The 15054-nt window shown below is 45.7% G+C and overlaps 1 protein-coding gene across 1 annotated transcript in view; it reads left to right on the forward strand.

Moving 5' to 3' along the window:
• The window catches only part of PRPF4B (pre-mRNA processing factor 4B), a 1467347-nt gene that overhangs the window by 944106 nt on the left and 508187 nt on the right, over positions 1–15054 (forward strand). Inside the window, exons 7-8 of the mRNA XM_044065612.1 lie at positions 8209–8299; positions 8536–8683. Of these exons, the coding sequence (XP_043921547.1) occupies positions 8209–8299; positions 8536–8683 (239 nt within the window). The remainder of the gene's footprint in view (positions 1–8208; positions 8300–8535; positions 8684–15054) is intronic.

The following is a 15054-nucleotide window of genomic DNA, read 5'->3' on the forward strand; positions in this document are numbered from 1 at the left end:
ACTCTCTCGATTCAGTGCCACACTCCTGCCTTCTTCAACCCTTACGCTTGACTGACACAGATCTTCTTTCACACAATCCAACCACCTGTTTGCTGGATGTCCTTGCTCCCTCTTACCTTCTTCCTGTCTGTACCAAATCTTCCTCACCAAATTGTCTTCTGGTTTTCTGCATGTGTCCAAACCACAATAATCTGTTCTCTTTGATCTTTTCTGCAATTGGAGTTACTTTTGCTTCTGCTCTTATGTCCTCATTTCTTCATCTGTCCCACAGTGTGCATTTTACCACCCTTCTCAGGCACTTCATTTCCTTCACTTCTAGCTTCTTCAACTGTTCTGCCTTTGTTGCCCAAATTTCTGAACCATACAGTAGTACTGGTCACACCACTTACTTTTCAGCTTTTTTGTCATTCTTTTGCCATTGACTACACCTGATATTCAGTGCCAGTTGGTTGCAGCCCATCTGATTCTAGCTTTGACTTCTTCATTCAGACTTCCCTTCTCCTCAACCACCCCTTGAAGCCGTTTACCTGTTACACCATCTTCCCTTCTATCTCTATTGTCAGCTTCTTCTGATTTCCTCAATTTGCTGCCATTACCACCATCTTGTCTGAGCTTAGTTTCATCCCATGTGCCTTCAGTTTTGCATTCCAGTCTCCTATACTTTGCTGAAGTTCTTGCTCAGAGTCTGCCTGTAATGCCACATCGTCTGCATACAGCAACATTGCTGATCTATCCCCCCAACCTTTTTGCTAATGCACCAACGAAAGAAAATAGCAAATAAATACATTTTTATTTTTTTGTGTGTTATTAAAGTGGTTTAAATTTATCCAAGTTTGGATTTTGGTTTGGCACACTAGAAGAGTGTTTGGAAGTTCAGCTCACTGCTATTTTGTTTTGTTGGTGTTCTGTGGACTTTTTCCTTTTTCAGTTTTTTGCTAATGCAGTCCATCACCAGTATGAACAGCAGTGGATTCAGAGCTGAACCATGGTGTACACCCATTCCCATTGGGAACCCGTCTGTGAGGTTGAACACTGTTCGTACTTGAGTCATTGGGTTCTTGTATATAGCCTGCACTAATTCTGCCAATGTTTCTGGAACTTCAAACCACTGCAGTACTGTCCAGATCAACTGGGACCTTGTCATTTGCTTTCTCCAAGTCTAGGAATGCCCATTTGGACTCTCTCCTCATCTCTAGCTTCTTTTCAAGTAACTGTCTCACTGCAAACATTGGGTCAGTTGTGCTGCATCCTTATCGGAATCCAAACTGCTCATCTCCCATCTTACATTCTACTACTCTCCGTATATGTTTGCCAATCACCCTTTCCAGAACTTTCATGCAGTGTGATAGGAGTTTGATGCCTCTGTACTGCCCACAGCTGTGGATATTCCCATTTTTCTCGTACACTGGCACAAGTATGCTTATTCTCCAGTCATCTGGAATACGATGTAACATTACAAGCTATTGTAAGGATTTTTCAAGTTCAGTTTAATGCAAAGCCTAAGAAATGTAAATTGTAGTATGTTTTTCTCCCTGTTATATCTGTACTATTTTTAATTGTATTTTAATTGTTGTCCTTCTTTTGTAATGCTTGTGGAGATTTTCTCCCCAGGCCTCCACGTCTCTGACCCAGTGGACTTTCCAGGTCAACAAATGTTAATAAATAAATAATAAATAAATACGCCTTTCTCTCCACACTGCTATGAGTGTCCTCAGGAGCCATTTCTCCCCTATACCACCCAGCATCTTTATCATGTTTGCTGTAACCTCATCTGAGCCTGCTGCTTTCCCTGACTTCATTTTCCTTAGTGCTGTTTTTAGTTCTAGGGTGGGCTCCTCTTCTCTCATTGTAGGCTGTTTCTGCGGCAGTACAACTTCTGTGGGATTTTCTTCATTCAGAAGCTGCTGGAAATACTCCTACTAGACAGCTGAGCTTTGGCAGGAGTCTCTGAATATCAAATTGTTTGTTGACTTTTTCCAAAGGGCTAGGGCATACTTGAACATATGGGTTTGGTAACGCCCGCTAAGCCTTCTCTGAAAAAGAAGAAGCAAAAGCATACTTCTCCCTCTACAGAAAGCCAGCCCTGATTGTCAGGCCTTTTCACAGAGGTTATTCAATGCCTTCATGGCTTTAAGGCCTGCTGCTCCCTTACCCTCCCCAGTGGCTCGCCCTGTGATGAGCCCTAGGCACCAGGTGATAGACATCTCTCAGGTGGAATTGGAAGAATCCTGTGAGTCTTACTTTGAGGATTCACTTTCCTGTGTCTCACAATTGCCCTCCCCTCTTGGGTGTGCCTCCCCAGAGGAAGACTCTGCTGAAGCAGTATCCCCAGCTGTGGATCTCACCTTTGGGGAGACCATTACTAAAATGAAGGAACATTTTAAATGGGACTCTTCTGAGATGACAGAAATCCAGAAAAGATACTGTGAACTCCTTCAGATGGACTCTCCTGCCCCTTCAGCTATACCCCCAGTACTGCCAGCCTTTCTTCATGCATTCACTTCAGCATCTCTCAACCCAGACTGTCAGCCTCTGACACCTTGCAGGCCTGAGAGGTTCTGCAAAGTTCCAAAAGGGGCCAAATATTTGGTTATGTGTCCTGCTTCTGACCCTGGCACTGTCTTTGTTTCAGTGGACAAGGCATCCAAACTACTTCCATCGTCTTCCCTCCTACCTACTGACAAAGGTAGCAAGGCCATGGAATGCTTGGGGAAGAATTTTTACACATCCTACAGTTTAGCTTTCAGGGCAATAAATTATCAAACCCATATGTCCGAGTATGCCCCAGCCCTTTTGGGAAAAGCCAACAAACAATTGTCTGATATTCCAGAGTCTCCTGCTAAAGCCCGGCTGTCTAATCTTATTTCCCTAATCTCTCAGGTCACTAGGCACTCTAAAGTGCAGCTACAGTGATGCAGAAGCCTCAGCAAGGTCAGCTGTATCAGCTTCTGTCCTTAGGAGATACTCCTGGAGTTAGTTACAACCCCTTCCAGATGACATCCGGGCCAAACTTTTAGATGCACCTTTACACAACTCAGCTCTATTTTGGGACTAAAGCAGCAGATTTATTCAAAACTCTGCAGCAAAAAGGGAAGGATCTATATGACCTTAAGCACCTGTTCGTGTCTCCTATCCCTAAATTCCATAGGAGTTACCCCTCCAAAACTCAGTTCATCAGGAAGCATTCCGCCCACACGCCTACTTCTTGGCCCAGGAAAGCTGCCAGGACGCAAGCTTTTCCCTCCAGGCCTGCACAGATTTCCACTCAGAAGCCTCGATTTCAAGACTCCTACCATTCTTGAAAACTCCCTCCTGTTCCATTCCCCTGTCATTAAGGCTCTCTCACTGTTTCCCTGTGTGGAAAAACATCACTTCAGACAAGTGGGTCCTATCCATAGTAGAAAAAGACTATTTTGTGACCTGGATCAGTACCCCATCTTGGAGAGATATTCCGCAGCCCCCTAAATAACAGTTAATCTCTTAATCTCTTTTGCAACCAGTTTTAGATAGCCTCATTGCACAAAGTACTATTCAACCTGTCCCACCTTCAGAAAAGGGAAAATAATTCTATTCCAGCCTCTTCCTAGCCCCAAGGAAAGATGGGCTCTGGAAGACCAATCCTAGATCTCTCCCACCTAAATCTCTTCCTGCAAGTGCCTACCTTTCAGATGCTGACCTTGCAAACACTTTCCTCTGTAATCTTGTCTCAGGAGTTCATGGCCACCCTAGACATTAAGGATGCCTACATTCATATTCCCATCAGACCCAGTTTCAGGAGATACCAGTGATTCTCTATGGCCCCCTCACAATATCAATTCTTGGCCTTGCCCTTCTGTCTTTCTACAGCACCAAGGGTATTCACCAAGTGCCTGGCACCAGTGGTGGCCTTCTGCAGGACCCAAGGGATTCAAATTTTCCTTTATTTAAACAACCTGTTTATTCAGGCGGATTGTAAAGAATCCATCCTACTCCATCTTCAGACCACTGTCTCCCTCCTGCAAGTGCTGGGGTTCAATATTAATTACCCCAAGTCCAACCTGACCCCCTCTCAAGACCTTGTCTTCTTGAGGTGCAGAATCTGGACGTATATCATGAAGGCCTTCTTACCTTCCCAAAAGGTGGAAAATTTAAGGCATTACCTGCTCGCTGTCCTTCAGGCCACAGAATTGACTGACAGGCAGTACCTCAGGCTCCTGGGCCACAGACCTCAACCATTCCCCCCATGCTGTTATTGGCAAGACTTCACATGCAGATGCTACAATGCTACTTGAGATCTCTATGGACTCGGTACTCTTTATTTTCTGGAATTCAAGATCCCCTTCTTATCTTGCCACTCAAGAAAGAGATTCAGTGGTGGCTGATTCAGGTCAGCAACAACCCAGGCCTACCCATGCAAGTACCACTGCCAGTGCAGGAAATGTACACGGATGCCTCAGACTTCAGGAGGGGAGCAACTGTGGGCTCACTAAGGGTCCAGGATACTTGACCGGATTCCTCCAAACAGGAGCATGTCAGTGTCAGAGTGATGAGAGCAGTACTTTTGACCCTGAAGGCCTTTCAGCCCTCACTGAAACAAGCCCTTAGAAACTGTTCACAGACAACACCACAGTGCTGTGGTATGTCAACAAGCAGGGGGGAACAAAATCATATTTGCTATGCAGGCTAGCTCTTCTAGTGTGGGAGCTGGCCATAAAACAGGGAGTCACACTTCAAGAAGTGTACATCCCTTCAGAACAGAATTTTCAGGTAGACACCTTAAGCAGGTTCATATCACAGTCCCACAAAGGGATGATCCACAGGGATGTGTTCTTGGACATAGTCCACAGATGAGGCGTACCTCAAATAGATTTGTTTGCCTCCCCCATGAACAGACAACTTCCAGCTTTTTGCATGAGGCTGCCCTGTCCTCTGGCAAGGGCCCCAGATGCCTTTTCAATCTCCTGGAAGAGGGGATGCTTCTTTATGCATTCCTCCCCTTCCCACTTCTTCAAAAAGTCCTTCTGAAAATTCAGCAGGACAGACCAAAAATCGTGTTGATGACCCCCTTTTGGCCAGGACAGCATTGGTCCCCCTCTTCCTGCATTTAGCCAAGGGCAATCACCACAAGTTATCCCGCAGAGTGGACCTTGTCGCACAGGACAAGGGATCGCTAATGCATCCACGCTGGCAATTTCTACACCTCACCCTGTGGGTGATAGAATTCTGATCCCTTACAGACACTTATACAATAAGGACGTGCTCACAGTCCTGCAGGAGGCCAGGAAACATACTACTAGGAGATCTTGTATATCTAAATGGAAAAGATTCTCCATTTGGTATCTTCAAAGACAGTTGGACCCCTTTCAGGGGAATTCCCTTTGGTACTGTCCTACCTGTGTGAACTTCTGCAGACAGGGTTAGCGTAGTCCTCCATCAAGGCTCACCTGGCTGTAATTTCGGATTGTCTGCCTGTAGAACCTCCTTTGCCTTCCAGATTGTCTGCAAAGTTGTTCCTAAAGGAAATGCTGCAACTCACGACCCCCAAGAATTCTATTCTCCCCCTCGGGACCTGAATTGTGTCTTGGAGAAGCTCACGCCCCCCCCCCCCCACACACACACACACATTTGAACCGGCCTCCAAGGCTTCTCTGAAATGCACTGCATATGGAAAACAGTGCTGTAGTGGCTTTGACTTCGGCCAGAAGAGTGTCTGATTTGTAAACTCTCGTCATTCCCCCTTTCCTCATCTTCCACAAAGACAAGGGTAACCCTTAGGACAAATCCTTCCTTCGTGCCTAAGGTGGTCAATGAGCTTTCCTTAAACTAAGCTGTTCGCCTCCCCATCTTGTTTGTCCACCCTCAGATTGACAGTGAGGGAGTCTTGCACTCCCTTGATGTGCACAGATAACTCAGGTTCTACTTAGACAAGACTAAATCTGTCAGAAAATCTGACCAATTTTTTGTCTGCTTCCACCCCAGAGCTCTGGGAAAAACTGTAACTAAACAGGCAATTTCTGCCTGGATTTCAAGGGCAATTACCTTCTGCTATGCACACCATGGGAAATCCTTGGGGTCTAAGGTTAAAGCACACTCCACTAGGGCCATGGCTTCCTCAGAAGCCTTCTTGAAAGGATTAGACACTGCCACCATTTTAGAGGAAGCTACATGGACATCTGTCCACACATTCACCAAGCATTATAAGTTAGATCACATTTCTAGATCTAGGGCTGGATTTGCCAGGGCAATCCTCCATGGATTTTTGGAGAATTCGTCCCAGCCACCACCCTCTACCTCACAGTGAGTTTTAGGACTCACCCAATAGTACAGAATACTGCCACATGGGAATAGAAGGACATAGAATAGTTGTGCAAAATCTTACCATAACCATAGATGTCCTTCTCTTCTATGTTGCAGTATTCGTTCCTTTCCTCCTTCCCCGCCTGTTCATTTTTTGGCTCTTCTTGGATGGCATTGAACTTGCACAGTTTGACCTGGGACTGAGGTCCTACTGGGGCGCTCAGTTCTGTGGTCTGGTGCATGCAGACGTCACTTTTATGGCCCACTTACCTATAGCCACTTCAGACGTCCTACGCACCTTGCAGTGACAGCAAGCTTTTAAATACTCTCCGGACTTTCGGGTAGCAAGAGGTGGAAACCCAAGAGTACAGAATACTGCAACATGGAAGAGAAAGACATCTATGGTTATGGTAAGATTTACACAGCTATTCTTTCAGCCTGATTAGAGAGGCATCAGTGTATCCTTACAATGGAGTCCCCTATGATGAGAGTCCTGGGAAGTGTGTGTTTGTTTGCCTTAGTGGCTTAGTGTTTGGGGCTGCACTGAAAGTGACAGTATGTGTGGTGGTCTATTGTTTTTTCTGAGTTCCTTTGAGCTTGCGGAGGCATACGTTTGACAGTGGGTAGTCTAGTTGATCTTTGTTTAGGAAGATTGCTTTTAAGTGCTTCAACTTATGATAATCTGTGTTTGTGCGTGCGTGTGTCCGTGTGTGTGTCCCTGTGTGTGTGTGTGGTTTCAATAACCTAATGTGGACTTGTATGTATTGTGTAATTACACATCTTGCATACTGTGTTTGAATCGTTAAGGATGAAGTGGTTGTCACTAAACGTGAGACAATTGCTACATTGTCTCATAATTCCCATATCCACCAAGCTGGCTACAGAGAAGTTAAGAAATTGCATATCCGCACTGTCCAGTCCTTTAATTTGTGAGCTGCAAGGGGAGAGGGTTGTATTGGGGTTAGAAGACTATTAAGGGTACTTTGTTTGTGCAGACTATTAAGGGTGCTTTATTGGTGTAGAAAAAGCTAAACTGCTAAATTCTACCAACGTTAATGTTTACCCAATATTGAATTCTACAAAATCTGTAGGTAATGCCATGTTAAGTATGTTTTGCAGTTCATAGAGAACATACTGCTTGTTTCTGTTTGTCATATTTTTTTCTTTGTATATGCGTGTATGTGTGTGTTTTGTTTTTTTATCTGGCATCTGGTAGCCACTTGGTTACTGCATTGGGGATACCCAGGTCAAGTCTTGTGTTGCCTTTGTGAAAAATCAAGTCACAGACTGCTTCACAAGAGAGGAAGAAGAGATGGAGACATCTTAGTTCTTATTAGCTTCAATGGCAGTAGGTGGTATGTTTGTGTCTAGTGGTGAGTTGTGAGTCACCTGTTTTTCATTTCCTAGTGTTTCTGCATGTTGCAGAAGCTTAGATTACATTGCTGTATTTTAGAGAATAGTATGTAGTGTAAGTGCTCTCCCCAAGTCTTACAGTAATTAAGTCAGCAATCCCCCCCCCCCTCTCACACACACACACACACACACACACACTTCTTTGCTTTAGGAAAGAGAACAATTTGTTAGGTACTTGATATTTCTTTTGCAGCCATCCATCTGATATGGAATGTTTTCCAAGCCTGGTTTGCCAAAACATGTTCAGGTGACAGCATTATTATGTAGTTTTGGCCATCTAGATCCTTAACTCCCAGTACAGCTGGCACGAATATTGTTTGAGTACATGTATCACAGGAGTTGAATATTGTGAAGAAATAACACAATTTAACTTTCCTTTACACCGTATTATTTGGAGCTTTTTCTAGGTGATTACATTCTACAAAAATTCAGTTGTACACAAAATGTAAAACTGTCTAGAGAATGCAGTTGTTATTGTGTTGGGTGCATATTTAATATGTTTATCTTTATGCATTTCAGAGTGCTCGTTTAAGGGCAGCAGGCATTGGGAAGGATTTCAAAGAGAATCCTAACTTGAGAGATAACTGGACAGATGCAGAAGGCTATTATCGTAAGTTGTGCTGAAATTTGTTTGTCCTTATTCTTGTTAACATATATTTTCATAATGCTAGTTTGTGATAAAACTATATAAAGGTTTGTTAATATCATGTAATGTTTTCAGAATTGAAATTTAAATATGAAAATTATTTTTTTTTTTCAGATTTGCATCCAGTTTCTAGTTTATGTATAAGCAGAATTGAGAAGGTTTCTGGAGCATCAGTCATTATTTTTCTTTTTTAAAACCAGGTGTGAACATTGGCGAGGTTTTAGATAAACGTTACAATGTGTATGGGTACACTGGCCAAGGAGTCTTCAGTAACGTTGTACGTGCCAGAGATGCAGCCAGGGCAAACCAGGAGGTGGCCGTCAAAATCATCAGGAACAATGAACTCATGTAAGTTGTTTTAATGCGTTATTATTTTATACCAGTCTTAGAAAGTAGCTCCTTATCTAACTTCAGAAGCCCTCTGCTGAGGCCAGTTAGTTTATTTGCATCTCATCTTCAGATATCTCCACCTCAGCTTGTCACAGTCCTGAAATTTCTTTAGCTTCTGTGTTTGTGGCATTCATGTCCTAGTAGATATCATGGTACAACATAAAACTTTGGGGCCACTTTTAATCTACATTCTCTGCAGTTCTTTTCAGCTGCTCGTATTTTAAGCCTAAAGTGTCACTGGAAAGTTCACAGGTTGGTTGTCTAAAGCATGTAAAAATTTTCAGTGTTTCTACAGACACTGAAGTATGGACCCACACTGGAACTGAATGTCTTGCCTGAGAGAGGTGGACCGTGTCAAAAACTATCCAAAACATCATTCTATAGACCCATCAGCATTCAGGAGGAGCTGTGAGAAGCTCATGACCTGCATTTCTGCAAAGATTTTACACACACAAACGTGTGTGTGTGTGTGTGTGTGTGTGTGTGTGTGTGTGTGTGTGTGTGTGTGTGTGTGTGTGAGAGAATCTGTGGCTGCAGTTTTATGTTCACCATGAGGTGAGCTTGAATGTAGTAGGCTGTCTTTTCAGAGTGGTCAATCTGAGAGACATCAGTAGAGTTCACTGCTTTATCCCAAGTCATTAACAGACAAGGGAACATATGGTATTAAGATTCTAAGTATTGTCCAAAACCTTTTGTCAGAATCTGCCTATTAGATGGCTTGCTGTTTCTTCACATGTTGCTAGCTTTTCCTCAGCTAATGAAGACTCAAACTTCTGCCTCTCATTGTTTGATTAAAAGAAGGTGTAGGAGCAGTGCAGTGCAGTGCAGTGCTGACAGCCATCTTCAAAGGATGTATGTGGGTGTCATTGCCATCCTTTCAGCACTTGAGCCTGTGGACCTTCTTCTACAATGTCCTGCAGATTTTTGTCCCCCAGTAAGGGCTGCATGGATGAATTCAAGCTTGTATTCTACTTCCCTTGCATCCTGTTGAGTCAGCAAATGCTTGCCATTTAGAGTGGTGGTGGTTTATGTGAATTCTTCCTTGAGAGTGGAGTCCATGGTGATAGCCCACGCCTTTAACATTTTTATGGTGTTCAACTTGAGAGTGCAGGAGTGAACCTTTCAGGAAATTAATGTAATGCCCATATTAGGCCTCTGTGGAAGCCTTGTGTGTCCAGACACCACTACCAGTGTGCAGTACTCTGAGTGTTAAGGCTGTTGTGGCTCACACCTTATACCTACATTCCATTCCTTCATAACCTTATGTGTAGTGGGATCCAACATCCTCTACATATACATACCCACCTTCGAGAGTATACTTGGGAATCTTTCAAGTCCTTGTTTCTGAGATGAATCAAAATAATGAGACTGCCTCATTTTAGTTCATAGGTTGGTACTAGGCTATCGGCCCTAAGGCATATGCAAGCCTAGCCATAACAATTCCCTGGCTATTTCTTCCCACAGTATTTATATTCTGAGTGATCTCTTCTTTGTGGGAATGTTAGGTTTATAAGATTAATTTATAGACCAGCCTTTTACTCCTTTGTCATCACTCTAGAAATTACCACATTTATATTTGAAAGGGACGAATTGTTAGCCTTACGCAGTCCTTCCTGTGGTAATGTGTCCTGAAAGGTGGCATGTCTGTAATAAGCCTGGTTTGGTTTCATGTGCTGACAGTGTGACAGTTGGCTTATGAAAATTCCTGGTGATGTGCAGTGGCATCCCTAAAATGTATCCCAAGGGACTTCCAAGATGGCTGTAAACTGATCAACAAGTTGATTTGAGCTCTCCCTTTATGAAAACAGAAAATACAAAAAAAAAATAGGGCCAAAGACACTGACAGTTTGGGTAAAATTTGATCATGAGCTAGTAATGATACTGCCTGGATACCACCAATGAAAAAATTCGGAGAACCTGAGAGAAAGTCCACTACAAAAATAGAAAAGAATAGTCCGGCTGAGAAGAATTCTACAGCTGCTCAACAAAAAATAGTTAACATTTCAGCACTGGTATAGGAGATGTCTTCCAGTAATTTAGAGGAAAAGCTAAATCTAATGGTCTCAGAGGTGTTATGATTATATCTACTCGAAGGACCTTAAAAAATAGAAGCAGCTTTATCTAGTTGTTCAGATGAACTGATAAAATTATAAAAATCAAATGTTGAGATGAGCACAGGGCTTCTCAAGAAGAGCTGTTTCAAAAATAGATTAGATCGAGCAGTCAGAGCAAACCTCAGTATCTGAAGTGGTTTACTTCATTTGATCTTTATCCTATGGGTATTCGGATCCGGATCAGATCCGAGACGGCCACATCACCAGCATCTGATCCGAGCTCCAAGCTCTTCCCCTACCCATAATGCCCCTCCATCTCCTTCCTTCCTTCTCATTTGCCGCTTTACAACCAAGCATCGTGGTTGCTGAGCTCCTGGCATTTTTTCTTGTAGACAAGTGCTTTTTGTGCTACTTAGTCTTAGTTAAGTTCCCTATTCCCTGTTTTTACCTCCTCTAACCCTTGCGCGTATCTGTCGGTCAAAAAAAAAAAGTTTTATTGTCCTGTGTTTTCCCTCCCTTGGCCTTCTCCCACAGTTGTAGTTATCATGTGTGTGGGTGTTGTGTGTGTGGTGCCTTCTTTAGATATGGCTATTATTAGATATGGCTGAGACCCCAAAGCTTGTCTTTAGAAAATGCACAGTGTGTGGCCATAAGCTCTCTCCAGCCGATGGCCACACTCTATGTGTTGGATGCTTAGAAGTGGCCCATTTGGATAAAGCCTGCTCTTTCTGCATGGGCTTTAACCCAAGAGCCCTCAAATATAGGAGGGCTAAATTGGTTATGAAAGGGCTCCTGCCTGCAATGGGGACGGCGGTCCCTGCTACTGCTGCTTCTTCGGTAGCGGCTGCTACTGTGTGTCCCCCTCCCCAGGCCTCTGGGATTTAGCCCCCCAGCTTGAGGCCTTTGGAGGGGGGAAAAAGACATAAGGACAGGCCTAGAAAGTGGTCCGCAGACCGCTGTGCTCCATCGGGGCCTCCCTCTAAATCCAGGACACCTCCTAGGCCCAGTACCCCTCGGCTCCATTCACCCAGGTTTTCCCCAGAGCAGACATGTGTAGGCCACTATCCAGAGCCCCCCCTCACTGGCACTCCTGGATGGTGTCGGTGGCTTCTTCCTCCCATTCCACCCACAGCTTGAGTGAGTCAGAGATGGACAGGATGATGCAGAAGTTCTTCCGCACCCAGATCCAGATGGGAGTCTTGCCTGTCCCCTCTCCCTCCAGAGTGAGGAGGTTGCAGCCCTTTTCCACCCCCATAGCTCCTTCTCCGATCTGACCCCTCTGTTTTGGACTCTGTGGATCCAAGAGTTCTCGGGGTCAGGGAGTTGGCACCAACGGTACCTTGTACCCTGATGCCGGCCATTGCCTTGAGCTTGTCAGATCCGACTGGATCGGATCCAAACTCTCGGAGCCATAGCCTCAATGTCAGATCTGAGGGGGTTCTGTTGGCTCTGAGTTTGTCAGAGTGCAGTCTCCTCCTAAGTATCTCAGCTCCTGTAGACTCTGCTACAGCTCCCCCATCGGATCCGAGGGGAGCAGCTCCATTACTTGTTCCCCAAGGTTTACGCTCTCCTTCGGCATTTGACGTGGTGGAGAGGGTTCTCTTGAGTGGGTTGAGACCCCTGACCATCTCCTCTTTGGAATCCACCCCAGCTCCCTTGGTTCTGGGTATGGTGCTGACCTTCCTGTCATCTCAGGGACAGCCCATGTTTGCTTTGCCTCAGGGAGCACCCACTAGGGAGTAGCCAGAGGTTTGTGAGTCCCCCTTAGAGAGTCCGACTGTGGACTTTCCTCGCAAACAAACCTGTAAAAGGAGGCACTTGGACTCCTCTCCAGAGTCCCTTACTGATGACACTGACTTGGAGGAAGGGGAAGGTTCCCCCAGGTCACCCCCCCCCCCCAAGATGTGTCCTTTGGAGACATCATGGAACTCTTACGCCAAAGAGGGGGGTGGTCCACCCAAAACCACCCCATGACAAGTCAGTGTTCCTGGAGGCATTTGGCACGGGCCCATCTACCTCCTGGGTGTCCCCCCCTGCAGATCCACTGGTGGACCTTATCACCTCTAGAGCATGGAAGGAGCCAGACACCATGGAGTCAATCCTGAAAAGGCGAGACAAAATTCTTAGCCCCCCCCCCCCACACCAGGCAGAACCAGCTGGGGTAAAGGGTCCCCAGTAGACGCTATGGGGGTGGCAGCTGCCACCAAGAAAGAGCTCACGCAGGAGAGTTCTACAGTCCATCCTCCTGACTGTGAGTCACGGACGATGGATCGTCTGGGGAAGTGAGTCTGTACTTCAGTAATCTTTAACATAAGGGCGCTGAACTACATGGCGCGTGTCATCCGACTACAGCGGGACTTAGTCAAGGAAGTCGCTGAGTCACCCCCAGAGCCCACATCAGTAAAGGGCAAGAAAATGTTCTCTGTGCGCATGGCCACTCTGAAAGAGGTTGCGAATACATCCATGCATCTCCTCTCCCATGCCACGGAAGGAGCCGCCAGGGCGGCCGGGTCCGGTGTTGCCATGAAGCGCCACGCCGGGCTCCGGCTCTGTCAATTTTTGGAACCCTTCAAGGTGTCCTTTGCAAATGCCCCCTATGATGGCTCTTCCCTGTTTGGGAAGTCTGTATGTTAGACTCTAGTCCAGAGTGAGAAGGATGGGAAGACACTGTCTGTTGTCGGGATCCTCTTCTCCGCTCCTCAGAGATCTTTCTCAAGGAATCAGTGAGTGGCAAAGAAGATGTGGTTCCGGAAATCTTAGTTCTCCTGGGAAACCCAGGACTCTTCTTTCCCCAGAGGCAGAGGGGGTTACGACAGACGGTGGCCCAGAGGAAGAGGGGGTCTGAAAAACTTTGGGTCTCGAGAACAATTCTTGGACAGACCCGCACAACAGCCCTGAGTGGTTGCTCGACTGCTCATCTCTGGAGGCAGTCAGGGGCCATCTTTCTTTACTTCCAACAGAGTGGGAGTCCATTACAACAGACGATTGGGTGTTAAAAATCATATCTAGAGGTTATTCTATCCCATTCGTGGCCCCACCTCCCCAACCAAGACTCCTCCAAGATATTCCACCCGCACTGAGGGAGGAAGCAGCACTGGAGATAAAAAAAAGTTGCTAAGAAAACAAGTCATCCAACCTGCCCCCCCCCCAAGATCAATCTTGATTGGGGATCTATTCCAGGTACTTTTTAGTACCAAAGAAAACGGGGGACCTTAGACCCATTCTGGCTCTATCAGTTCTGAACCTGTCAGTAGCCAAGGAGAAATTCCAGATGGTCACGCTTCAGTCCCTTCTGCCCTACCTGCAGGCAGAAGATTGGATGTGCTCGAGCGACCTCCAGGACATTTACTATCATGTCAGGATGAACAGGTGCTCCCGCAGGTGTTTTCGCTTCTGGCTGGGGGCCAATCATTATTAGTTCAGGTCTCTACCCTTTGGTCTCACCACAGCCCCCAGGGTGTTCACGAAAGTCATGGCGGTGGTAGCAGCACACCTGAGGCTTCAGGGAATCCAGGTCTACCCCTACTTGGACGATTGGCTCCTTGTTGCCCCTACCAGGCGTCTACTGTGTCATGCCAGGGATTACTTCATTCTTCCTGCAAACAGACTGGGTATCACAGTCAACCTCAGCAAATCTTCACTGGTCCCAGTTCAGAGATTAGACTTCATTTGAGCTCGGCTAGACACTGTTCAAATGAGAGTCTGATTCACCCCAGAGAGGGTAAACAGTCTGAAACTTTACGTGTCTTATATTTTTCAGTACTCCAGTGGACGTTAGCAGTCCAGTGGTCCCTTCTGGTCTTACCTTTGTCTCATCCGATACGCATATCACGAGCTTGCAGAGAGTCACTCATCTGGTGGATTCTCTACGGATCTTGTCCAAGGACGTCCCTTTCTTCCGTCATTCCCTGCGACAACAGTGACCACAGATGCCTCCCAGCTTGGGTGGGGGTGGGGGGGCATTGCTCTGGAAGGACAGTCCAAGGCACTTGGTCCTCGTCCGAGACCAATTTGTATATCAATGTCCTGGAGATGAGGGCAGTTCTTTTAGCTTTGCAGGCCCTTCATGCCAATCTTCCTCTAGGGACTATTGCCATCCAGACAAACAACATGGCAGTAGTCTGGTATAGCAACAAGCAGGTCGGAACCAGAAGTCTGGTATAGCAGCAAGCAGGTCGGAACCAGATCTTACTGCCTTTGTTGAGAAGCCATGAGAGTGTGGGAATGGGCAGATGTTCATTGTGTTTCACTGTTGCAGTCATTACACTTAAGTTA

This window comes from Protopterus annectens, chromosome 3.part0, assembly GCF_019279795.1.
Source record: "Protopterus annectens isolate FY-2018-M chromosome 3.part0, PAN1.0, whole genome shotgun sequence".
Classification (NCBI taxonomy): Eukaryota; Metazoa; Chordata; order Ceratodontiformes; family Protopteridae; genus Protopterus; species Protopterus annectens.